A 26,767-nucleotide genomic window follows, 5' to 3' on the forward strand; every position below is an offset into this window, starting at 1 on the left:
TAGCAAGAGATGGCTCTTTGTGTATGCTAGTTACTAATCCTAAATATACTAATTTAGACAGTGTTGGAACATTTTGATTACTGCCCATAAGTCTGATTGAAGGATTTTGAAAATAGTAAAGGGAAAATGTGTAAATTTTTGCTCTTTAGAATTAACCCAATGAGATTAACCAGCTTTATTTGTGACCGACAGAAGCCGAAAAGCCCACTTATATTTCTGCATGCTTACAAATGAAATCAGTTTAGTTATTTGACTTTTCTGGACAGATAAACCATTTTATAGTATACATAATGATAAGATTTTATGTTTGCTTTAGTTTGCTAGTTCTAAGACATCTGGGTGCATAGTACAGAACATACAGTTATTTTAGAATTTAATGCAATTAGCTGCTCTAAGAGACATTGTGACATTTGAAATGTTATCACCTCCAAGCTGATTTAATGGAAACCAGGTGGGCAGGTTGCTGGCACCTGGATGCTTTTATGGCACACCTTCATAAAAGGACTGCCCTAAGTAAGAACACATCCGAAGTGTAGCTTTTCAGCTTGGGATCATATAACAGATGGAGAACATATCACACTTTTTGAAGTGAGAAAGCTGACATAACAGCTCTAACCACATTTTACCAAGATGTATCTGATGACTATGTAGTTAAAAACATTTCATTTTAAATATAATGGTACTAGTTACCCCTGCCATTTGTATTAATGGTGTCACTCACCTGAGGACTACACTGAATAAAGTTTTCAAAAATATCCAATTGATGCAACTGATCTATTCAAGGTAGAAAAATCTCACCAGATAACTTTAGCTTTGATTGGATAATTGTATTACTTCCACTCCACATTCTGTCTTGGCATACAATTATTACTTTGTTAATATTGATTTGAAAAACTGTAAAAAAAAAAAAAGAATTTGAAAATCAAGTGGATCAACTTTATAAAGAAAATGCAACCAATAAATAGTTACCAAACTCAAACTACTGTCTTGGTGATCTTGACTTGAAGTCTACAGAATCTGTAAAGATGACCTCCTTTAATAAAAAAAAAAAAAATTAAATCATACTCTTAGTGTAGAAAGCTTAAAACCCAAGGATTCTATATGAGTACAGGCAAACCATTCATTCATTTGCTCTCCGAGTGCGTATAGAACAAGTTGGTGACATCGATCCGTAATAACTAGTAAGGTGTTATTATGTGAAACAAGAGAAAGGGAATTCCTTTGTTTCAAATTCCTCTGTCTGCATTCTTCATAACATGTTAGCCTAAATACAGTTTATGACAAGTAATCGTGTGTGTAACAAGAATCAATATTGAAAAATGTAAAATGTTATCATAAAGATTCGGTCACAGTTTTTAAAAGACTGAAGACCCATTATTCATGAAATTGGTTTACTCAGAGGAACCAAAAATTAAAATGGGAATACTGGGATTAAATCTATGATACTGAAGCCACCCATGTGAGCCAAACATTCAAAAATAAATGTATTTAGCTGCAATTTTGTTTGATCAGGCAGCTCTCTTGCCTCAAGAGTCAGGCCAAGATGTATCAATTTAAAATCTGAACCATTTGTCTTGAAGAGACTGTTGTTTTGGGGAAGGGGGACACAATGTCTCCTCTGAGGAGTTATTCTTCATGAAATCATAGTTTGGAAAGGGGACCAGAAAGTCATCTAGTTTATCACCTCTCAATAAAATAATTCCCCCCATGATTTACTCCCCAAATGAGATTCCTAGTCTGTGATGAAGGGAGCTCACTACTCTTCCAGGCACCTACTATACTTTATTTTAAACTCTGCTATATTAAGAAAGCATAAATACAATTTGGAATTTATAAATTTGTAAACATTTCTTCCAGTTGTACCATTATTGCTTTGGGCACTGGTTACATTCAGGTTATCATGGAACAAATAAAGAGAACCAACTAAAGTAAACTACAATTTTAAGGCTAAAAAGAACCTACTAAAAATGTTAGATTTAAAACTAGAATTTTGGACTTCCATAATAATTTTACTGTAAAATATTTTTCTAACTAAGCCAGTAGAGTCTTCTATTCTCCCTTACCCCACATTATGCGTTAAATAAAGTATGGATTTTTATTCTAGACTGATGCTGGGTAAGCAAGCATTTTATTATCATCACTATTTATTTTATCATATATTTACTTATTTTATATATTTATTTATTCAGTGATTTAAAAAAACTTGTTTACACACCCATGTACATATATCTACATGATCATTTCCCCCACCCTACAATTCGATGACCTTGCAAAAAATGCATTCAAACCCAGGAGACAGTTAGTATGTCTAAGAAAATGCAAGCCAATTCTTTTTTCAATCAGTCGGCCAGTGGTCTGACAAATTCACCCTTAAGACAACCCTGAGAGAAAAGTATATTAATGATTTTAATATAACCATCTGAACCCGAATTCTTCATCACATAGTCTTCTCATTTTGTTGTTTGTTATTGCCAATATTTTATACTTTAGATGTCATGGGATGCCATTCTGCAGTATCTCAAGTATCACTTTGCTGGTGCTAATTACATCACAAGAATGCCATACACACAATTACAAAGGTAAAGATTACCCCTCAAAGTCATTTCCATTTCAGTGTCTACTTATAAGTTTTCTGAAAGAAACTCACTGAACAACGTAGGTGGTTTTTCCTGTTTATTACATAGTTATTCTAAGGTGGTAAGTGTCACAAAGTTAACTTTGAGGGGAATAACATGGTCCAGTGCGGAATACAAGCTATAACACTTTACAATGAAACCACAACACAAGGTGATGGAACTTTGAAAACTGGGTAGTTCAATGAAACATCTCATCATTTAGCACTATAAAACTCTACGATGGCCTCAACTGATGGATTTTTAAAACATTTTGACACCAAATGCTCTTTTTAAGAGAATATACATCCAAGCCACTCAAACTGTATACAGAAACTAGGTCACCCTCTTTGTAAAAATTTCATCCAAATGTACAACATTCATAGTGTATTTTGAAGTAAAAAGTCCTTAGGACAAATAAGTCAATTCCTTGTTTGTTGATGAATATAACATAAAAAATACACACCACAGGAAAATTAGCTTTCATACTTCTTTGCCCGTGACCTTTCAGATGCCTACTATCCTCGCTTCAAAACCTTTTTGTGGCCATATATAATACAAACACCCATGTATTACATGCACCATTTATCCATCATCCTTACTAAAACGAACCACATTTTAAAGACACTATATATCATGCACTCTTGAAAATTACAGCTAGGGCCTCAGATTTCCTATCTTTTCCACATGCGTTACAGGCACAAAATTACAAATATTTTTCAGCTGACAGTATAACAAACTGCATCAGGCAATCAGTATGCTGAATTCAATATATTTCTAATTTTTACACTACACTCTTGTGGGCTATCTCAAACAAATACAGTTCTCACTCACATGCACAATTAGAGATGCTAGCAAAACTAATGCAAATATGTATAAATGGGCAAATGTATGCATATATAGTAAATCCGTTTGATTAACATTTTCAAGTGTGTATATATTTATACAGATATATACACACACATAGCAAGTATAGGAAGGTTACTACTGAAAATACGTCAACAGTTCAGAATGGTGTTTTGAAAGAACATACAAAATTGCCTTACAGGTTATCTGGCTTTGTTACCAACTTACTTCAACTCAAACACAGTTTGGATTATTTTATATTTATGTTTCAATATTAACACTCAACTACTCACAACTCTATAAATCAATGTTTCATTCTTAGTGAATACTGATTGACAATCAATACATGTCATCAATGCATACACTAGAGAAAACATCAGTGACAGTATTTACTCATTTTAATAACTGAATATCAAGACATAACGAAACAAACATTGATGTGTGCTTATATTTAAAAATTAACACAACTTTGGATTTGTTTCAATGCCACATTTTTTGTGTATCTGGATTCCAATTTTTTGTTTGTTTGTTAAATAAATCGTTATATCTATTAGGAACCATTTTGCCTTACTAGTTCAGCATACTGCTTTTGAACTTAAAAATGCCAACTACTATGTCACGTTTAACAATTTGTGGCACTTAGATTTTACAAGATCCATATACAGTTCCACAAGAGCCAGTAACATGTAAGGCTGTGCCACAAACACCATGTTTTACTATTTATGGTCTATAAACATACACAAACATGTATATAAGCACACCCATATACACACAGAGCCCTGAAAATTTACATAGACACCCACACACCTGTATAGATATATGGCCACACAGGAAAAATTTAGTAGTCCAATAGCTCAAATGCAAGGGATTATTTTTCAAGAATATTATTTTCTATTTTCATCAAGAAATTTAGCATTTAGACTTCATTGCTTTTAAATGGGGAAAGGAAAACAAAAAGCCCAATAAAGTATAGATTTGCAGTGGATGCAACCTAATAGCCCTGCTGGCTAATGTAGGGAATACATATAGTACATAAATGTTGGTTCCAATGATTTTAGGATATACCTGGGATGTGTACAGATGAGTGGACCTGACACAATCTTAAAAGCCTATGGATGGTATAGAAACATTGTGGATTTTTTCCCCCACTTGACTGATGAAAGCAAGACCAAGAAGAAATAAACCACCACATGGTTTTCAGAACCAGTCTTTTGAGTTCACACTGAACTTCACACTTGATCTATTATTGTTTTGCATTTCTGAAATGCTGAAAGCAGAGGAAATACTTATCCTATCTTTTTCTACGATGTCTAAGAAAAACAAGTGCGTGCAAATGAAGAAGTGTCAAAATTTTAACTAGAGCACAATGTCTTCATGGCACACTTAAGGTTGACCATAAGAACAAAACTGCATGGCTTTTGCTCGAGCTCTCTCCTGCTCAGAATAATTTTAAAGTTCAGTGCCTAATTTTTTAAAAAGAATTCTGTGCGTAAGTAAATCTTAAGTGCCTATAAATCATCAGTTTGAGTCCACTGGTGAACTGAAAACTTCTGGTTTGTCGCTAAGAATTTTTTTTTAATTTCTCCTTTAGTATAATGGAATTACGCTCTGCATAGAAAGAGATCTCAAAGTCTATAAATGGTGTGTTGTTTCAATCTCTGAGGGACTTTAGTTTCAAAAAGTAAATGATATATATTGCCTCTGAACAGTCCTTTAATAAAAGTCATATGTTCAAAAGATTAAATGCTGTGGAACTGCATTTCCTTTGGAACTGCCTGAATGGAAAGCTGGCCATGATATCTATCGGCAATTAGTACAAGTACAGTTTCTCTTAGCCATGTCTAAACAAAGCCATGGGCTTCATATCAATTGGCAATATCTGCCACTTATCCAGAACAAATAGCATTTATTGGACCTTGCTAAGCAGCACTTGTCCCTAAGATTGACAGTGCAGGGAAGCTGAAATTTTTGGAATTTATTTTTGTTCTGGACCATCTGACCCCACCAGATTTAAGTTAACTGTTCCACTGCTTTCTTTGCATTTTTGACAGTTCAGTCAAATACATACTAATCTTTTATGGACTCAACTGTATTAAGTAATGCATTTTACAAAGACATAACTAGAACAGACACCAGCATAGGCAACTTCACAGATGTTTACTGTTTCAGCTAAAACAAAGCAGCCTTTTGATCTCAGCAGGAGTCTCTGTTCATTTCTATTGGAAACAGTTTTAAAACCTGAAGTCTGGAACAGGTATTATTATGAACTGTTCTTTCAAGATGGAATGATTCAGTTTGCGGTTCGAATAACCTGCCAGAGAAGTGTCTTTCTCTCCAACAGACAGGATAATGAGGCACTAATTATTATAAGGCTACGTTTTCAGATGCTGTTAGATTGCCTGGACTCTTTTTTTTTCACCTTCTTTTGGTTGAAATATTTTATTCACTTGGAAAGTGAGATGGTAACATATGTAACTATAAACCAGATGGTAAAATTTGATAGTTGAGCAATTTATCAAGGAGATAAATTGATAACATTTAAAACAGTATATGACAACTGAATTTCTCTCCATCTTGAATCAAACACTTTGTTTTTAAATTCAGTTTTCAAGTAAAATTTGAAAAAAAATGCAAGGAAAGGCCTCCAAATGGCATCATACATTTTTAATTTATCACCTACTGAGATATGTCAAGCCTGTACAATATCAAAACCATGCTTCACAAGTCTTAAATTGTTAGTGTTTGAACTAGTAAAACTAAATGATCACTAGGGTATGGCTTACATACAATAGACCATACACATTAAATTAATTTTTAACATTCAGATTTGAAAATAATTATTTTATGTTTAAGCAAAGCTGACTACGATTTTTAAAACAGAGGACCAGAAGAGCAGAATTAGTAGGTTAATGTTAAACAGTGGGTTATAATCACAGACTTACTTGGTTTAATACAAAAGGAGTTTTGCATACGAAAATTTCCAAAACATCAGTGAGAGCCAGGATTTATCTGAACGGAGTTTTGGACTTTGGGGGGGCCTGGTTTAAACAGCACCATTTAAGAGAATTTTGCTTTTCAAATGGATTCCTCTTAGAAAAAAATCCAGACCCAATTTTTTTGGGTCTGTGTGTTAAAAAAAAAAAAAAAAAAAAAAAAAAAAGCTTTCTAGCTTCAGCCTTTTCAACATTTGAAAAATTACATATACGGTTGTAGGGAGGAATTATGTCATTTATAGCAATGCCATCGAACAAGTTCTTCGTGTTGGTATATCGTTCAAGCCACATTTATGCTGTTTCTAATGAAAGGGAAGTTTAAAAAAATTTAGTTGACAACAAAAGCTAGGAAAGTTCCTAAAGCTTATCGTTGGAATCTTCATGAGGAGTGTCCTTGGCATGAGTGTTTTTCCTTAGACATATTAACCCACAAAATAAGTAGCTTTGTCTATTGTGCAGGGAGAAAAAAATCTACCTGAGTATTTTTATTACTTTGCAGTAGAAGCATCTTTAAAAAATCAGCAATCCAAATTTTAAAAAAGAAGAAAAAAAAATGTCTGCTAGTGCCATTTTAATTTGCTTGACCAACAGTACAGGAAAATTGTATCTATATGTCTACTTATGGTTAAATGAAAACTGTATCTGCAGAAATTAATGACCCTATATCGCTATATCATTAGCTTGTTCTTATACTCAATATCGGGTCATATATGAAATTCATCTAAACCCAGGCCTTGCACAAAAACCTCAGGTATATAAATCTTCTTCAAGGATTAAGATCATGAATATAAAATGCCTGCATTTTTTACTTTCAGAGGAATTGAGTTCATAATTTCAAGGTATGCAAAACCCTTTTGTTTATTTTGCTGTTAGACTTTTCTTAGGAAATGTGAAACACCTTCACCCAATCACAAACCATATACAATGCTCCATTGTCTCTTTTACACTGAGTCTCCTACTGAATCCAAATCATCCGAAGAGAGGGGGCGATACAGGTCCTGTAAGATGAAGGGCGGTATAGATTTGTTTACTTGGCTTTCTTGGGTGCCATGTGGCTCTCTTAGGAAGGGAGCAACACTGAATGAGCATCCTTGGTTTCTAACATCATCAGACCTTTTAGACTCACCAAATTTGGATAAGAGGAAAGATAATAACTGAGAAGCCATTTAAACAGACAAAAATGGTGCTCATTTGCCTTATTGGCTTGATCTGCTTCTGAGCTATTGCCTTCTGTGTCCAGTGAATTTTATATATAGCCCCTGGGGTCTGTCAATGCCAACTCCGCTAACTATGTGTCTAGGCCATTCTTCCTTGAACATTTCCTTCCCATTCTGGGTAGAAGAGGAACGTGCTTACCTCACAAAATAATTTGTTAGGAACCCCAGATGGCAATCAGCAAATTCTGGTCCCAAAGCAGCAACCCAAGTGTTGCATTTGCAAATTGCATAAACCCAATAAAAATTGCCTTTTCAAAATTTTATACTTGGAAGACAGAAAAAAATGCAAGCTTGACCTCCCATTGCCTTCCCAATGCTCTTGCGGTCTCCAACCACTCACCAATCAACTCCTTTCTTCCTCCCTCCACCCCTTTCTGCTAGGAGATCTCTCAGTTGGTACCCAGGCAACCAGCTCAGATCTGCAGACTGTCTAGAATCCTGGCTTCTTTTCTATTTTGTACCACCCACTCCTCACATCATCTGACTGATCAGATAATCTACACAAGTCAGCCATGTGGGAGTAGAATGGGGAGCTTCATTCAACCCACATAACACAACACATTTCTTCCTGATGTATTAAGAAACAAGACCAAGAAAAGTTCATGGATGGAAAAGATCCTCTTAGATCTGTTTCTGTGACCAGTTAACAGCTTTTAGACAGCAATTTGAATAACAGTGTTTTGGAAAAATAGGGAGGTTTTTTGGTACATCGCCACCAATGCTTTTATGAAGAAAATATCTGGCATGCAGACTCTTACTGTATATGACTATTGTAAAATACCAAAAGATGTAACAGAAAAATATAATTCTAAAGGAAGGGGAAATGTTGATTAAATCATCATAATTAACATAAATAAAATAGATTTTTCTTAATTGTCAAACGTCTCAATATTCCTTTAAAAATAAAAAAAATATGTTCCTGTTTTTATAAATTGAGGTAGGCAGTGTGAGTGTGTGTGTGTGTGTGTGTGTGTGTGTGTGTGTGTGTGTGTTAGGGGGCACAGCTAACTCATTTTCCTGGCCATGTTGCTAGGCAACACAGAAGGAAAAATAGAAGTAGCTACTGTTTTCCAATTTGCAATAAAAAGAGTTAATTTATTCTTTGAAGTATCTTCTTTTAGCACTTGCCATCTTTCACTTATTTCAGTATTTCCTGCATAGGAGTATAGCCAACCATTTGAGAAGAACATTAACCAAATTTGAAACAGGATCAGTTTTGAGGGATATTCTAGGCCCATTTTAACTGGGAGGGGTTATTTGATGCAGTTGCCTCCACACCAAGATGAAAGCTTCTCTCGCTAAAGCAGCTGGGAATGTCTCCATGCACTGACATGGTACATGGATGGAGGATGTTCATTTATGGCCTAAATTTAAAAGCCTGGAAAGTGAACCATCTCTGGATTATCCAGTGCTCTGCTTACAACATGTGCTTAATAAATGTTTTCAGATGACGATAAACCCTCTGTCTCCCTGAAACAAATGGGATTATTTTTCCCTCTCAAGTAGATGCCTGCATTGGTAGTTTAAATGACACAATGAAGAATCTATAAGAGAATCACCCCTTATAGTAATTTCCCAAAGTGCTGGCAATGTTAATTATAGAAGCCATTGGCCACACAGCTGCTCGACACTGGCTAGACATTTTCTGCCTCATTTGGACAAAGTCATAATGACACAGAGAATACAGAGGGCAGAGGACGCAAATTCTAGCTTCGTTCTTCCAACAAAGGGACAGTCGGGTAAAGCACTTTATATCCTCTCAACAGAGGTCTCCACAATAAGCAACCAGGGAGAGAAGCTCAAATCTGTGGCAGGGATTCTCAGTGACTATAATTTAATCTCAACAACTCAGCATGAGCTAAATCCTGAATCTGAGTTTAATTTGTTCAAAGGATGAGGAAGGATTACTATGCCATGTGTACTCTCCAAAGTCTACACTTCAAAAGAGAGAATGTTCTAGGAAAGAGCACTGTCTGAGCTATACATGGCTGCCCTTACAGAAGGGGGCCTTGCTGGGTAACATGCACTAGAAAAGAATCGCCCGACTACCCCTTCCTCCACTCAACGACAGACATTTAGGGGATTCAATGCATTTGGCCAATTCTTCTTTTAGTAGTTCACTAATGATTCCCGTACTTTAAAACGCCAAATTAGACTGTGGCCAAGAAGAAGCCCATAATGAAAACACTCAGATGGAATAGAGTTATGGGGTTTTCTATCTGGAAGGAACCTCCTTCTTGTTTTGTTTTGTTTTTCCAACTGAGACTCGGAGAGGATAACAGACTTATCGAAGACAACACAGCCATTTAGTAGAGGAGCTGGTGCCAGAGCCCAGGCCTCATCAAGTAATCTAAAGGAGCTACACCTGATGCCAGAAGATCCATGGAGAAACACAGCACAGCCTGACACGTGGTGGGCCAGGAGCCAAAGAGACCCGGGACTGATGGAGGCCCCGCCCCCGCTCCCGCTTTTAGACAGCAGCAGGAGGATGCAACCTTGCAGGAGGCTTGAAGAGAAAAACTTCCATGTTGGATGCAGTTTAAATTTAGGGAACTCAGAAATTTCATTTAAAAGCACATAATAAACGACACCAAACTAAGAACCCAGACTTTGAGTTCAAGAAGCCATCATAAAACCTCCTAAGAGCACGTATTCCTCTCCACCTCACTTGTGACATCAGGATAGTAAAAGGCCTTCCCTTCCCCCCACTGCACCTTCCTCTCCTCCCCTTCCTACCCCCTTTATTCCTGCCCTGGTATTACTGGAAAAGACAGACAGGGCAGGTTGTGAGGGGTAAGAATAGTAGTTCTTCCCCCTTCCTGAACATGAAGAAGCTAACACTCTTTCCAGTAACTTTTTGACTTTGATCTCCAAGCTCAGTCAATTTCTCCAGTATTACCCAAGCCAAAAAAAAAAAAAAAAAAAAAAGGCAAATAGTGATGAAAAAGAGAAGGTACTCAATGTGGGTTTCATTCATAAATACACGTGTCATACGCATCTATCCCCCATGCCATGGACCCTAACCTGCTCTGGACCACCATTCTGTGCCATGAAGCAACCCCCCACCATAGCCCCCCTCTCCAAAATGGCACTTTTCCTTTTCCTTCTTAAGGAAGGTTGATGGTCAGAGATGATGTCTAATGAAACTCATTACAACTAAGGAAGCTTACAAACCAGTGCCAATAAAGTCTGTGCCCGTTCAGGACAAAAAGAGAACCAGCAACTGTTTACTGTTGTCAGAGTTAAGATTCGGACAAATTCAGACAACATAAAAGCCCTGAGTTCTAGCTGAGAGAAACCATAGCCCCTGCAAGGGACCTGCCACTGGTCACCTCCTGCCCTCACCTGGTTATTACTTAGAGACAAGCAGTGCTCTAAGGAGCTGGCACCTGTGCCATTGTATGCAGAAGCGCAGGCAGGTCTTAAACAAGGAGCTTGCTTAGTTCCTTACCCTCTGCTTCCGCAGGCTTCCCGGGCTGGTGGGCGATGGGCTTGGCGACTTGCCCGAGCGTGGAGTAGACAGCTGACTACCAGGGGTTCCATTAACTAGAATCAAAGTTTCACAGGGAGAAAAAAACCGCTCATTAAAATGTTTTCATGACAAATCATCTTCTCGGAGAAGCAAGCAATTATAAAGGGACATGTGCTAAAATTCCAGATACCTTTTTATCTGCAGTCCTGTAAGTGACCCTCTTCAGAAATTCACTAGTTTGCTAATCCTGTGTTAAATACAGGCTCAGACTACATAAAAGTCCTTACAAATGTACTTTTGACAACTTTCCTGAAGAACTTATTAAACGGTGCCTTTAACTGTGCTGACAGATTTTAGACATGTGGTTAAGGTCCTGAGACGCTTTCAGCGAGATTCATCCTTAATGCTATAGGTTAGCTTCCGAGCACCACCCAGTAGGGGTAAAAATTAGCATAACTCACAAGTGATATTCCCGGTGCCTTGTTAAAAGAGATCGCTATCTTTTTACACTTAAGAACCAGCCTCTAGAAGTTCCTGCATCCACTTGTGCCCTGCACATCCCTCTGGCCTAACTAACTCTGAAGGACCCGCCTTCACAGGACAAACTAATTGGCACAGACACTCAGGAGGAACTCCTCACAGTTTGTCTTTATTGCTGCCGAAAATAAAAGCTGCTTTATGATAGGTTTAAATCACTGGAATTCTACCCAACTCCGAAGACTTTTCTACCACATTATCACCAAATGCAATCAAAGTCACAGAACTCAAGTAAGCAATTCTCTTCTCTGAGTAACATCACCTCTAGGAACTGATTAAAACCCTTTAGAGACATGACTTTACAAAGATATAGAAGGTTGCCACTATCTTACCCATAAACATGACAACATTTTCACATGTTTTACACCCACAGTCAATGAAGTAGAATTTGCAATGAGATACACACACATTCTTGAGGGTGCACAAAAACATTTTCCATGAAGGAGAGCAAGAATGCTTTTAACTTACCTTCTATGAGTTCTAACATGGACACAGGCTTAGTGTTTAACCTGGCAAAATCAAGAGGCGAGCTCCCTTCTCAGCACTAAGCCGAGCACCCGCGGAACTGGGAAGCAGTTGGATTAGTTAAGGATGGCTAAAGGCTGCTCCCAGAGCAGACTGAATGAGATGCAGGATTCATCAGCAGATGCCTTTTCTGCGTAAGGCTGACGTCTTCCAAGCAGCAGTGGGAGGTGCGGGTTCTGTCTTAGGCTACATCAAAGGTGTCGATTAAGCCTCATGCCAAGGCAGAGCCACAGCAACCCCCCACCCCCCGACACCACTAACTCCCGGAAGCCTGAGCCCTTTCCGTACTTTGCTCTGAATCATAATGGAGTGCCTCCCGGGGGCAAGTGGCCCGGTGACTCATCCGAAAATCATAATGACAATAACTTCTAAAACCTGGTGAGTACCTGGTAATAAGTACACCCTCACAAAATTCAGTGGCTCAGTGCAATGTTTATTGGTTTTTCACTATGTTTGCACAAAAACTTCACGCCCGTGAGAGTGGGAAGCTCCCTGTTTTGTCATCTTCTCTAAAGACCTTTTAAAAAAATGTCACATAACCCATGCTGCACTGATGTGTAGCTTTGCCTTTCAAATGTATTTGGTGACTCCTTCTAAACAATTTGGCGGCTGTTGGGGGTGGGGGGCGGAGTGCAGAATGAAGCAGAAGCAAAGCTTTCACGGGCTTGCATGGGGAAGAAGGCTTTCATGGGCTTGCATTCAACAGCCCGGCTTTTGTTGAATGAGCATGAGGTCAGGTCTCTCTAGGCACCGGACTTCCAGCCACCGGCCTCTCTAGGGAGGGCTCTGAAATAGGCAAGAACTAAGGAAATGCGGGCAGAGGCAGAATCTACAATGAAGAAGGCAAGAGGTCCCTCAGGGGTTGACAGGAAGACAAATTTTAGGATCATAATATTTTCTTTGTCCCCTTTTCCACTTTACATCTCTATGTCACACCTGAAGGCTACACAGGCTGGGGGGAAAAAGAGCAAAAAGGCGACACAGATTGGGGGAAAAGGACAAATGGGGAAGCAAACGGAGTATTAACATTTCATTTTACTTTTGATTCGCTAATTTTATCAAGCTGATGGAAAATAAAGAAAAAAAGACAAAGTGGGCTCCCTGGAAGACTGCCTTAGCCTTTTAAAAAGCAAAACAAAATTGCAATATGTTTACATTTGTAAGTACCCGTTATGTGTGCATCTCAGTTTAATGAAGACTTATTTTCTATGGACCCGTTAATGCACTTAAACCTTTTACATATGTATTGATAAGCATATAGTATACATGAGCTCATTTAATGCTTACAATAACTCTATGAGGCAGGCAGTATTTTTTACAGAAGAGGAAACTGAGGCATAAAACGATAAACAACTTCACCAGCAAATATGTGGGCAGAGCCCCAAATCTAACCAAGACAATCCAGAATCTGCACTCTTCACCACCACATTCCCTAAGGCGTCAGCCTGCTAGCCTTCAGGGAAGCCAGATAACTACACTAGTAATCACAATAAAGTATTTTGAGGATGACTGTCTTGAGGGTTGCTACTGAAATCCTAAGTATGGCATCAAAGTTGCCCTACACCCTACAGAGAGAATAACGGGTAATGAAACCGAAGCCAAGTATTAGTGTCATTTTGCAGGTGAAACAGGGTAGGATACAATGAAGGAAAAGTGTTCCAAGGCAAGGGGACCACGTGTTTTGTGGCTGGGCATGGAGGAGGGAGCAGTGTAGTGCATCGAAAAGACCTAAATAGGTAGGGGTCATATAATGCAAGGCTTACAGTTAATGTTAAGGAGTTTGATTTTTATCCAAAGGACAATGATAAGCTCTTCATGATGTTAAGCAGGAGCTAGGAGATCAGATTTATATTTTTAAAAGCTCTCCAGAGCTCTTGCTTGTCAAGAACGGATTAGGGGAGAACAATAATGGGCTCAGTTAGGGATATCCCTATGGAGAATGGGTAGGCAGGAGGGAGTGTGGCACATTTAAGTGTCCTATGGTCCGAGAAATGGTGTGGCTGGGTGAAGGGTGGTGCAGTGGGGGTAGAGGTAAATGGGAACATTCCGGAGAGATTTCAGAGGTTCAACACTATAGGACGTAGTAACTGGTTGGAGAGGATTGCGACAAGAAGAGGGGGAGCAAGTTTGGAAGGACAGAGAATTTGGACATGTCAGATGAAACATCTTATGTGACATCAGTTCCACAGTGTAGGTTGGTATCATTTTTCCTATTTTATCTGAAGTGATGTGCCCAAAGATGAACAGCTGGAAAGTAGCAACACTAAAACTGGATCTCATTTCTGTCTCCGCAAAGAACTGCACACTTTTCCTGTGAGTGGCCTGTCCTGACACCTCAGGACATGTCCAGAATTCGTGTCCCCCGTCTGCAGGGCTAAGGATTCTAGGTTCCTTTCTCTACCACTGGGGCGCCTCCTTCATTTAAAGCCACTGGACTCAAGGCTTCTACTTGTGTTGCCATCTCTCTGGAAAAATAGGGCTCAAGTGCCAAACAAGCCATTTTCCAACCAGACATTTTTGGAACACAACCTGCTTGAAAGCTGGGAACGGCTTGTGTTCTTAGGGTCAGAATTCTATTCAGACTCTTCCTCTTGGCCACCGAAAAAGCATTAACAACTTCTTAAAGTGGTTCTTGACATCCAGACAGTATCACACAACTTACTGTTGACTCACTGATAGAATACATAATTTTATTTTCTAAGTAAGTCTGACACATGTGTTGAGTTCAGTTATTTTTTATCCTGTAATACCAGAAGTCTCTGAATGCCAATATAAAAGGCTTTGTATGGGGTGCCTGGGCGGCTCAGTCGGTTGGGCATTCGACTTCCGCTCAGGTCATGATCTCCAGTTGGTGGGTTGAAGCCCTGCGTTGGGCTCTGTGCTGACTGCTTCAGATTCTGTGTCTCCCTCTCTCTGCCCCTCCCCAACTCATGCTCTGTTTCTCTTGGTCTCAAAAATAAGTAAACATTAAAAAATTAAAAAAAAAGGCTTTGTCACCTATTTAATAGAACTTATTAAAATTCAAATAACAAATGGCATTGCTTCACAGAATAACGTATTACTTGATTAAAGGAGTCTGTATTCCAAATGGGAAAAAATCCAACTCAAAATGGTTGTTTTTGAGTGGCCAAGCAGGTCTAACAATTATTTCAACATGAAAGTCACTATATCTGAATTACTGAAGGACGCATCAGATCCACTGCCTTGGGGTACATTCTATTGGGGTACATCTCCCTTAAATCCTGTATCCCTTGCTCTACTTGTTACTTCCTGAATGAGAAGTGCTAAACTTTAAGCTGGATTATTTTCAGATCCCATGATGATCAATCACATAACTGGCCACCAAAGAGCTGTGTATGAAGTCTGTGGAGTTGGCTTTAAAAATCCCTAGTTTGTGTCCCTGCTTTTTGTCCAACTGGGCCATCACCTAAGCCCATCGGGAACAAAACAGCATGGACTGGTCACAGGACATTACTCGTCATGAAGGATCCGGTCTCACCTTTTCTTTTATCATTTCTGACAGATGACCCTCCTCTAGAGCCATAATTCAGTGCTCTATAATCAATCAGTCAGCACCCACACGGCATATACCATACACTGACTATGGGCTTGCCTCTGTCTGTCGGTCTCTGTGTCCCAAAACTTGTAGTTGAATATGAACATTACAAAAAAACTCTAGAATCTGGGAATACTTGGCTTACCGTTACTAGTTCATTGCTCCTATCAGGTGACTAGGTGCATGTGTATATTAATTTAGCAATGCCTTGGTAAATTTAAAGGGTTTATTCTCTTTAGAGTTTCATTCTTTTTAAAATTTTTTTTTAAATTTTGTATTTATTTTTGAGAGAGAGAGAGACAGTGAGACAGAGTGTGACTGGGGGAGGAACAGACAGAGAGGGATGCACAGAATTCGAAGCAAGATCCAGACTCTGAGCTGTCAGCACAGAACCCAACACGGGGCTTGAACTCATGAACCGCAAGATCATGACCTGAGCCGAAGTCGGAAGCTTAACCAACTGAGCCACCCAGGCACCCTGGAGTTTCATTCTTAACAGTCTCAGACCACATGTGGAAGCTAAATGTTTAAATGTCTCAAACTGGTCCTGAAATCAGAGCACTCTCCAAGCAAAACTATCTAATTACAAGGTAACTTTTTAGACATGAAAATCTACCTTGTCCTTTCCCAATCTCCTTCCTGCACGTAAGGTGGTTCATTTATTTATGATGCGACACTTGCAGTGATGAGAGGAGAGAACAAGTCTGCATACATATGGGGTCCGGTTATGTATTCAGGGGGTAGTGATTCGGGCATGTTGTTGGCAAGATCTGACTGCTTGCTTTAGACTTTAACTCATTCCCTGATCATGGAAGAGGTTGTAGATACTCTAAAATCTCTTTTCCCAGCCCTTGTCCATTGCTTGCCACATTATGGATTAGAAGAAGAAGAAAAAAGAAACAAAAAGCAGATGGAGTCCAATGAGGTCAAGAGAAAACAGACAACTATCGAATGGGGTAGGGGTGGGGGAACTCTCAGGGAAACATGCATTTTCCTAATTCTGTCTTCATAGATGCTCAACTCATAAGTGAGGTGGAACTCTGAATTTCTCCATTTGTCTACATTTTCTTCTTAAATGGAATCAATGGGTCCAATTCAAAGGGATTGTCTATTGAGAATAATGGGAACTGGCCCATGAAGGCATATTTTTGTTGTAGGTACACAGAAACTGTGGGGATGCAGGAAGGGACCTGGCTCTATGAATTAATTTTTTAAATATTTATGAAAAGTCCCTTGAACACCAGGAAACCTAGGCAACTTGAACAGATCCCAGTATTTCTCAATTCACTGATCTGGTCAATTTACCTAGTAGTTACCATGAACTTGGGAGCATACAGACTGTATAAAGAACTCCTGCTCTCAAAACCTCACAACCTAGGAGGGTGATATGATATGTCACCTAAAGACCAGGAACCAAATCAAATGTCACAGGATTGTAGGGTGAAGAAGACCCTAAATAGTGAGGTAATCAGGGGACATTTCACAGAGGTCATCTGGGCCAACTGGGTGTGCACCCTCTTTTCAGCTGAAGCAGCAAAAGAAGGCTTCTAGGACTAAAAAAAGCCACCAAGTGGAAAAGCCCAAGGGTTATCTGGTAGAAATTTAAATTAGTTCATAAGATAAAGCACAAGTCCAGAGGAAAAGTGGAAGACTGAGCTGGAAAGGAAGACTGGGACCAAATCAAGATAGTTTTTCATATGAGAATAAGGAGTTCAGATGTTTTTGGGCAGACAGTAAATAATGGCAACAAGTCTGACATCAGTGTGCAGGGCAGATGTAAGGGGCAGAGGACAAAGGCAGGGAAGAGGTCACCTGGCAAGCAAGTGTTTGTAGCCTGGAGTTCTGGAACAGCACTGCGAAGGGGGAGCCAGGAAGACTGGGGACAAACTGAATGCAGAAGGGAAGGGGGTAAAGGAGTCAAAGATGATTTCAGGGTAATTCAACAATAACAAAACAGGACTCCTGGAGACCTCTGATTTATAATTATGAAAATGTGTTAACTGGGGTCCCAGGACAGGCCATGGTTATTGTGAGGGAATCGGGCATGCAGAGCACCTGAGATCAGGGTGGATGAGTGTCCTGGGATTGAAGGGCTCTGCTGCTCCTTTGGTCCTCATGTGGGTGCTTTGCCCCCATTCTACCAGGAACAGCAGGACAGCCTCCCCTTCGAGTTGAGCCTGGGAGTCAGCCCTGGGGCAGTTCCACAGTGACGCCCCCTCCCCCCACCCAGGGACAACATGCCCAGAGGATACTCCACTGCCATCTGGGCTTACCTGCTGAAATGGAGCTTTCCCAGCTTACCAGTGGGACTCACTGCTGAGTTCTATGACCTCCTCTCAGTTCCCATGTTACTGAACTTATCAGATATTTCTGGCTCTCCCTTCATCTTGAAACTTTCTGCCCTGTGACTTCTGTCACCATCTGTCATGGTTCTCCTGTCTCTTCTGATGTGCTCTGATAACCGCAGATGGTCACCGTGCTTCCGTGTCCGTCCTTACTCTACAAACTTCTCACTGGGCTAGAGGGAGAGGCATCCTACACTTCTATTATTTAAATCACTACTATATGCCAGGGTCTCCCAAATATACACTGTTGGCTCAAATCTGACTTAAACACAGTTACTAATTCCTAATTGCCTACTGATGTTTCCAAAGCAACTCACACTCCACATGTCTGAAATGTACTCACTCCCTACCACTCCTCTCCTCACCCCTCAAACCTGCTCCTCATTTCTGACTCCTCTCTCCTCTTCTGGCCTCATATCCAGTTAAATCCCTGGTTCATGCCCTTTTCAAAGTCTATCCCATTCCCAACGTTGCTGTTTAAATTTTGGCCTGACAATTTCTTTCCTGGATGACTACGGTGGCCTCATGGAGCCTTCCTTGGTCCTTGGCCCATCATGGGTAGCCTCTCTCTCTACCACTGCACCACTGTTTCTAAAATTCAAAGAAAAATCAAATCATGATCTTACCTTAAATTCTCTTTCACCGTCTAACACCGACAACAAAAATATGCCCTCTCAGGCATGTGCACTGAATGACCACAACCAACGTGGCTACCATCTTCTTCTCCAACCCTTTCCTCAAATCTATCATTGGTCATGTAACAACTGTTCCTTAAATATGCTATACAAATTCATGCTTTTGTGCCTTACCTCCAGGATAAGAAGGCCCACCTGGCCCTTCTTATCCTGGAAGGATCCTCAAGTCCCAATTTGTAATTCCAAATTTTCATGGCAGTTTTCCCTGACCGCTTTAATGAGATTTAACCCTTTCTTTCTCTGGGCTGTCATGGCACTTCCTACACAATTACAGTAAGTGGTTGTGTGTGTGTGTGTGTGTGTGTGTGTGTGTGTGTGTGTGTGTGTTTACTGGTGTGTGTGTGTGTGTGTGTGTGTGTGTGTGTGTGTATCTCAATTTGAAAGCAAGAATATAAGCAACCTGAAGACAAGAACTGTGGTTTAATCATCTTCATATCCTTGGGACTTAATACATGCCTGGAACACAGCAGATGTTCAGGAAATGTTTATTTCATTAATATGGGGCATTTACACTGAGGAGTTCATAAAGGCAGCTGATGTAGGGTGCTATCTGCCCCCCATAGACAGTGGGTCAACATAATGTTTCAAAGTTTTGCAAAGCACCTTTGGAGATATTCACCTGCTGAGGGCGAGCACTAGGGGGAATTGATGGGTGCAGGGAAAGAGGACTGAGATTTATATGCAACAAAAAATTCTAAAAACACAAGAGATGAATCATCAGCCCCCTTGATGTTCTTGGTGTATTTGTTTTCAAGAATTCCCTTGGAACCCCAAAGCAGCAAAGATCTTCCATAGAATGTATAAGGTGAAATCTACATTATAGAACAAGACTGAGCTAAGAAAAAAATAATAGCTATAAATCTGCCTTTGAAGGTGTTTGATATAAATAAAAAAAGTTGACATATTGGACTAGAAAGCTGATTAAAATTCTCTTTGCTTCCCCAGCTTTGATTCCTGTCTTATCTGCATATGTTGCATAAAATATTTTTACATAAGTGTAAAAAAAGAAAATTTGAATAGCATAAATAAGAAAACTGCAGGATTTCCAGAGTCGTATACAACTAAGTTGTAAGCCTGTGGAGGACAGAATGGTGCTTCAGTCATGGTAGAAGGTCATTACTAAGCCACCCAGCTTTTCCCTCTGTCAAATGTTCCCCCTTGCATCTCCTGCACACAGCATTGCTGGTCAATGGTGGATTCTCAGTGCATATTGAGTGAATGAATAGTTGTCGCCAAGAGTATTTCTACCTTCGACTATAAACTTCTGAAGGACAAGAAAGTCCATCAGCTTATGCTTGAATTGATGGGTGTAAGGCACCCACTGAGGGCTCAATTATGTTTGCCACGGCTTCTACAGAGAGAGAATCTAAGTAGGTGTTATTCTATGAGAAAAAGTTGAACATCCGTTTAAATAGGCATAAAAACTCTCAAGCAAGTAAACAAACAAACAAACAAAAAAACACAAAGTTCTTCTAAGTGATCCAGGAAGAGGTCAAAATTTTGAAATCTAAAGTTTTAAGGAGGACTGCAGCAATGAAAATTCAAGATAGGTGAGTGTGATTTTCTTACACTTTTAATATTAAGAAAACAATATAAAGCAAAACTAAACTTTATCCATTTTTACTGAGATAAATTTAGTGCATATTATACTCTTATTCTGGAGATATTTTGTTATAACTTCCTTGTATAGATAAAGGAATTTGTTTAAAAGAATTTCACTTTTAAATTACACATTTTATGAAAGTCTGTGTTCCAAAGATAAACACACATGAATAAAGATTCAACCCATATTAAACACTCTTTACGATACTCTTAGATATTCTCGTTTCTTTAAAAAGCAACTAAAAACCACTTTTCCCATTTCTTAGTGACAACTGCATTCAGTGTCTTGGCACACTATTGTCTGGGGGCTCATTATTCTTCTTGTGTGTTATTAAGGCTCCTGGTTTCTCTCTCTCTTTCTCTCTCTCTTTGGTTCAAATTGCCTTTTTGGACTCTTTATGTTAAGTAGATTAATATTAATTCATCAGGTATGTGAATTATGTTATCTACAAATTATTTAGGGGGCTTGACCTGTATGCTTCTTGAGAATTGAGGCTATTTCTTTCATCTCTGCATCATTAGTGCCTAGGAAATGCCTGACACCAACAGATCTGCACTTGATATTTCTGAATGTGTAAATGAACACCTTACATTAATAAATCACCTCTAGGCTTCTTTTAGTTCCAAGAAGAAGAATGAGTAAGGGATGAAGAGAAGATTTAGAGTGGATACTCATTCTTGTTCTAACACTGACTTGCAAAGGAAAGTCTCTATCTACAACTGACCATACATCAGTTGGTCAGCTGGAGTGAATCATTTTAACTTCTCGAATGCTGGTACCTGGGACTAATACTTAGGCTTCTATTACAAGGTATTATGATGTTGTAAACTGCAGTGTTAAGCCAGGTACCATATTAGTTATTTCCTGGAAATCAAATCTTTAATAAACGGAGGTGAAGAAACAGGCCTGCATTGTCTACAGCACAGGAAGCCCCAGGTGCCAGCCCTGAGCTGCCACTGTTAACTCTGTCACTCTGAGTCAAGCAGTTTCCCCAGCCCTGACTGCTTCCTCATCTCTAAAAACAGACTGGGGGCACCTGGGTGGCTCAGTCGGTTGAGAATCCATCCAAGTTTGGCTCAGGTCATGATCTCATGGCTCACTCGTGGGCTCAAGCCCCGCATCAGGCTCTGTGCTGACAGCTCGGAGCCTGGAGCCTGCTTCGGATTCTGTGTCTCCCTCTCTCTCTGCCCCTTCCCCACTTGTTCTCTCTCTCTCTCAAAAATAAATAAACATTAAAAAAATTTAAAAAAAAACAGACTATATTGTTACATAACAAATAATAATATCATGTCTTGATTATAGTTGGAAGACAGTTAAGAAAACTGAAAAACATCAAAGAGATAAAAATCCTGTGCAAACTCTGATGTCATTTAAATATAAATTAACAATTTTCTCACAAACAGCAGCATGACATGAAAACTGAGCAAACCTTAACTTTATACTACGTTGTAATCTCTATATAACATAGGAAGATGAATATTGAAAGCAGAAATTGAACTGAAGTAGAAGTGATTTCAAATTTTACATTAATACTTTAGGGGGAAAAACATTCCCCCTAACGTTCTTTCATGTGAGAAAGTCAGGCCTATGATGGTAACTTGGTTTGGGGCAATAGCAGGGCTTTCAAGGCATGAAATTAAAATTATACACATTCTAGTCTCTATGATTTATAAAAAACAGTGAACAGGCTATTTTAAGAAAATGGTGATGCAGGAGTCTCAGTCAGTTAAGCATCAGACTTTGGCTCCAGTCATGATCTCACAGTTTGTGGGTCCGAGCCCCGCATCGGGTTCTGTGCTGACAGCTCAGGGCCGGGAGACGGCTTCAGATTCTGTGTCTCCCTCTCTTTATGCCCCTCCCCCACTTGTGCTCTGTCTCTCTGTCTCAAAAACAAATAAACATTTAAAAAATTAAAAAAAAATTTTTAAGAAAGGAAATGGTGATGCAGTTAATATAGAGATAATTCACTGATCCTTTCCACTGGTTTTAAGAGCCATCCTTGGGTGGAGATGGGAGTCTTAGGCTAGCACAGGGGAGGGGATTTGAGGCAAACACTCCCCTGACACCCAGAAGCTGTGTTTGCCCAGAAAAGAAATGGAAATACCACTGGCCTTTCTAAACTCTGGGCTTAGATCCCAGGGAAAGAGAGTGGTTTTGGGAATGTTCACATAATCGACAATTTTGTGACTGGGTACTGCTGCTCTGTAAACCCTCTCTAAATTAGTACCATCCAGAGAAAGGTGAAAGGATTTGGTAGCAAATCAGAATCAAGAGACAGGCATTTCATCTTATTGGCTGTTATATAACCAAGGAATAGTTGTATGGCATACTTTCTTAAACAAAATGAAGTTGAAAATTTTATATGCATAAAGGTCTCACGTTAAACGAAATGCAATCAATGCCACTTGATTAATTTTGACCTAGAAGTTAACGATGCCTTCAATGAAATGTAATTTTGGAATGGATTTGGATTTCACTTTCTTTTATGGAAATGATACTACCCGGCATGGCTCACCTATCACAAATTCTAAGTTGGTGCCACTTAAATCAACCAGATTTTCCCTAGAAATGAAAGGACTCAAGGAAACAATAGAAAACTGAAATGCTTGTTTAAAGCAATCTATTGATTTTGAAGCATTGCATCCTATCCATTTTAAACTTCTAAAAAGAACAGTTACAAATTCTGGCAGGGATGAATACAAATAGATTCATTGCATTTGCCTGTCTGCTTTTCAGCATTTCTGAAATTACTTTTGGTAAATGATACATTCCATCTATATTTATAAGATTATAATTAAATATATTATAATATTTGTACAATGTTAGAGATGCTGTGCAGTGATTATGTTACCAGTTAATTCTAAAGTGAAATAATTTCTTGCATTCATAATTATCTTTTTAAAATTAGATTCATAATTTTTTTAACTCAAATTTTAGATGTATTTTTGGAGTAAAACAGGCTTTTCACTATTTACAAGGTTATTTCTGAGCTGCAAAAATTCTCTCTTCATGTTTTTCTCCTGTATTCCCTCATTCAGTCTTGGATGCCACAATCAGACAGAAAGCGTGAGGACGCTTTTTTCTGCATCTGTAGTAGAAGAAACCTTAGCAGCAGACAATAACTGTTTCAGAGCTTATGATCTCATTCTTTGACATGTGCACAATAATCTGACTTACTCCCCTTCCTTGACTTACGAAGACAAAATAAAAAATGAAAAAAAAAATTCTGCCCAAACCCAGGAGCATCTAACTCCTCAGAAGTCCTAAAAATAAAACGTATTACATGAATAAACAAAAAAAATAAAAAGCAGAGACAGACCCACAAATACAGACAACAGAGGTTGTCAGAGAGGAGGGGGTGGGGGCCTGGGCAAAATGGATGAAGGGGAGTGGGAGATACAGGTTTCCAGTTATGGAATGAATAAGTCATGGGGACAAAGGTGCAGCAAAGGGAATGTGGTCAGTGGCATTATAATAGGTTGTATGGTGACAGATGGCGGCTACACTTGAGAACACAGCATAATGTATGGAGTTGTCAAACCACGATACCGCACACCTGAAACAAATGCAACATTGTGTGTCAACTATACTTCAGTTAAAAAATAAAACTAGGGGTACCTGGGTGGCTCGGTCAGTTAGGCGTCCGACTCCTGGTTTCGGCTCGCATCATGATCTCAGGGTTCGTGAGTTCGAGCCCCACCATGGGCTCTGTGCTGACAGTGCGGGGTCTGCTTGGGATTCTCTCTGTCCCTCTCTCTCTGCCCCTCCCCTACTTGTGTTATCTCTCTCTCTCTCAAAATAAATAAGCAAATAAAATATTTTTAAAAACTAAATCAACATTGGGGCGCCTGGGTGGCTCAGTCAGTTAAGCGTCCGACTTCGGCTCAGGTCCTGATCTCGCGGTCCGTGAATTCGAGCCCCACGTCGGGCTCTGTGCTGACAGCTCAGAACCTGGAGCCTGCTTCCGATTCTGTGTCTCCCTCTCTCTGACCCTCCCCCGTTCATGCTCTGTCTCTGTCTCAAAAATAAGTAAGCATTAAACTGAGCCTGGGTGGCTCAGTCAGTTAAGCGTCTGATTTCGACTCAGGTCATGATCTCACGGTTTGTGGGTTTGAGCCCTACGTCGGGTTCTGCGCTGACAGCTCAGAGCCTAGAACCTGCTTCAGATTCTGTGTCTCCCTCTCTCTCTGCCCCTCCCCTGCTCATGTTCTGTCTCTCTCTCTCTCAAAAATAAACATTAAAATGAAAAGAAAAAGCTGTTAAAAACAATAAAAATAATGCATATTTATTCTGTTGAAATAGCTATACTGTAAAAGACGTAAGAATTTGCCCAATCACCCATTATTAAATGTTTCCCCACTACACCTGACATTTTAAAATTCATGGTATCGGGGCGCCTGGGTGGCGCAGTCGGTTAAGCGTCCGACTTCAGCCAGGTCACGATCTCGCGGTCTGTGAGTTCGAGCCCCGCGTCAGGCTCTGGGCTGATGGCTCAGAGCCTGGAGCCTGTTTCCGATTCTGTGTCTCCATCTCTCTCTGCCCCTCCCCCGTTCATGCTCTGTCTCTCTCTGTCCCAAAAATAAATAAACGTTGAAAAAAAAAATTAAAAAAAAAATTCATGGTATATACTAAGAAAGAAGAGAGAAAATATTAAAATTTGTCAATGTCAGAGTTGTTTGAGATCGGGGACTAATTTTGTTTGTTAATATTGTCATTTTTAATAGCATTGATAATGTTTCAATTAATGTGGGGCTTCTTTCTCCATTACAACTTTATGTGATTATACTAAATAGCCAAGATTTTAGGGGCAACAGTCGGGCTAGGCCCATGACCTTCTTTCTTACTCTTCTACCGGGGCTCATTCGACAGCCTGGGTTTGCCTAGAGAAAATGAGCAATGTCCTTTGGTCGAGACTGAACATCCTCCAAAGATCTCAGTTTTAACCTGCTAGCTGGTTAATGAAGAAGCTAAGGTCTCCCGGGGGAGTTTTACATGCAGCAATTCTACCACTCCTCTGTCATTTCGTAGGAGCCCACATCTCTGTGTATAGATATTGTCTCTATCAAAGGGAAAGATTTCCCTCAATATCAGTTTCCAGGGAAGGGATGACCTTCAGACAGAAATTCTCTCTTGTCCCAGGGAACTGGCTCTCTGAAGGTGGGTAATTATAACCTTGGTCTACACCTCATAGTATTTGGAGCTCTGCTCTTGGGTTGCCAGGGTTAAAGATGGACATTGCCACTTGGAAGCAAGCAGAGACATAGAAAGAAGTCATCTGTGTCATGCCAATAAATGAAGACGAGCAAGCCCTATCTTTCACCCCAGATTAGCAGTCAAATGGCCTCCTGTATTTATTTCCATTTTGTTATCCGTAATTCATTAGTTCTCAAACTTGGGTGAGCATCAGAATCACCTGGAGGGCCTGTGAAAATCCAGATGCTAGGCCCTTACCTCCAGAGCTTCTGATTCAGTGGGTCGATGGAGGGGCTCATCAGGACTACATTTCTAACATGTGCTCAAGTGATGGTGATAGTGCCAGTCAAGAGAACACATGTTGGGAACCACTTCCTTCACCCACTGCTCCTCATACTATGTTCCGTAGACCACCTGATCAAAATTGCCTAGAATACTTGCTAAAACATAGGCTTATGATCCGAGAAGTCGTAAGTGACACAAACCCCCAAGTGACATTTATGCTGAGATTTGAGTCTCGATGCCTTACCCATTAGCAAAACTCATTTCAGAGTTCCATCCAATCTGGGTGAGTCATGTCATATTAAGCAAGGAGTTCTCAGCCCACCCTTAAACTAGGAGGAGCAAACAAGCTTCATCCCAAGTGCCAACCATGATCTGAGACTTATTCCCAGGCTGGTTGTGATGTAGGGCATGCTGTGAGAAGCATGCAGAGGCTGCCACCTTAGGGTAAGTGTCAAAGGAGAAGATCTCTGGAGACCTGTCTGGGGAATAGCTGTAATCAGCAAAAGCCCAGGGAGACGGTAACTCTTAGAGAACCAAGGCTGGGGTTCTAGCTATCTAGCTTACTAGGAGTTCCTTTTTCTGAGACTCACTTTGGAGGTTTTGGTTTTACTTTTTAAGGAAAAACATCATAACATCTCTATTTTTAAGTATGGAGGTTATAACTTACATTCTAGTGTAACAGCTGGTGAGTGATGCCAGAGGCAGGGCCTCGCAGCCCCAGCCGAGAGATGTTTGCACATGCTCTGTCTAAGCCCACGCTGGTGAGTACAAGAGGGCCTCTGTGTAGGCCCCAAAGGTCTTTGTCTCTATTTATAAGAGCTTCTCTGTCTTCATGCAATCAGGGACAATCACCTTGATGTACGTATCATTTAATAATTCCCATTCAAC

General features: G+C 39.8%; 1 protein-coding gene across 8 annotated transcripts in view; it reads right to left on the reverse strand.

Moving 5' to 3' along the window:
- DCLK1 (doublecortin like kinase 1) overlaps positions 1 to 26,767 on the reverse strand; it is a 345,711-nt gene that overhangs the window by 70,536 nt on the left and 248,408 nt on the right. For 4 of the 8 annotated variants that reach the window (XM_040448193.1, XM_040448192.1, XM_040448195.1 and 1 more), the window contains exon 6: positions 11,120 to 11,214. In XM_040448193.1, coding sequence (XP_040304127.1) covers positions 11,120 to 11,214 — 95 coding nt within the window. Of the gene's footprint in view, positions 1 to 2,659; positions 7,450 to 11,119; positions 11,215 to 12,145; positions 12,401 to 26,767 lie in introns of those variants that run through there. The other 4 variants (XM_040448200.1, XM_040448196.1, XM_040448198.1 and 1 more) reach the window with 4 other exon arrangements.

The sequence above is a fragment of the Herpailurus yagouaroundi genome, unplaced genomic scaffold (assembly GCF_014898765.1).
Source record: "Herpailurus yagouaroundi ecotype Mexico unplaced genomic scaffold, PumYag 197, whole genome shotgun sequence".
Lineage (NCBI taxonomy): Eukaryota > Metazoa > Chordata > Mammalia > Carnivora > Felidae > Herpailurus > Herpailurus yagouaroundi.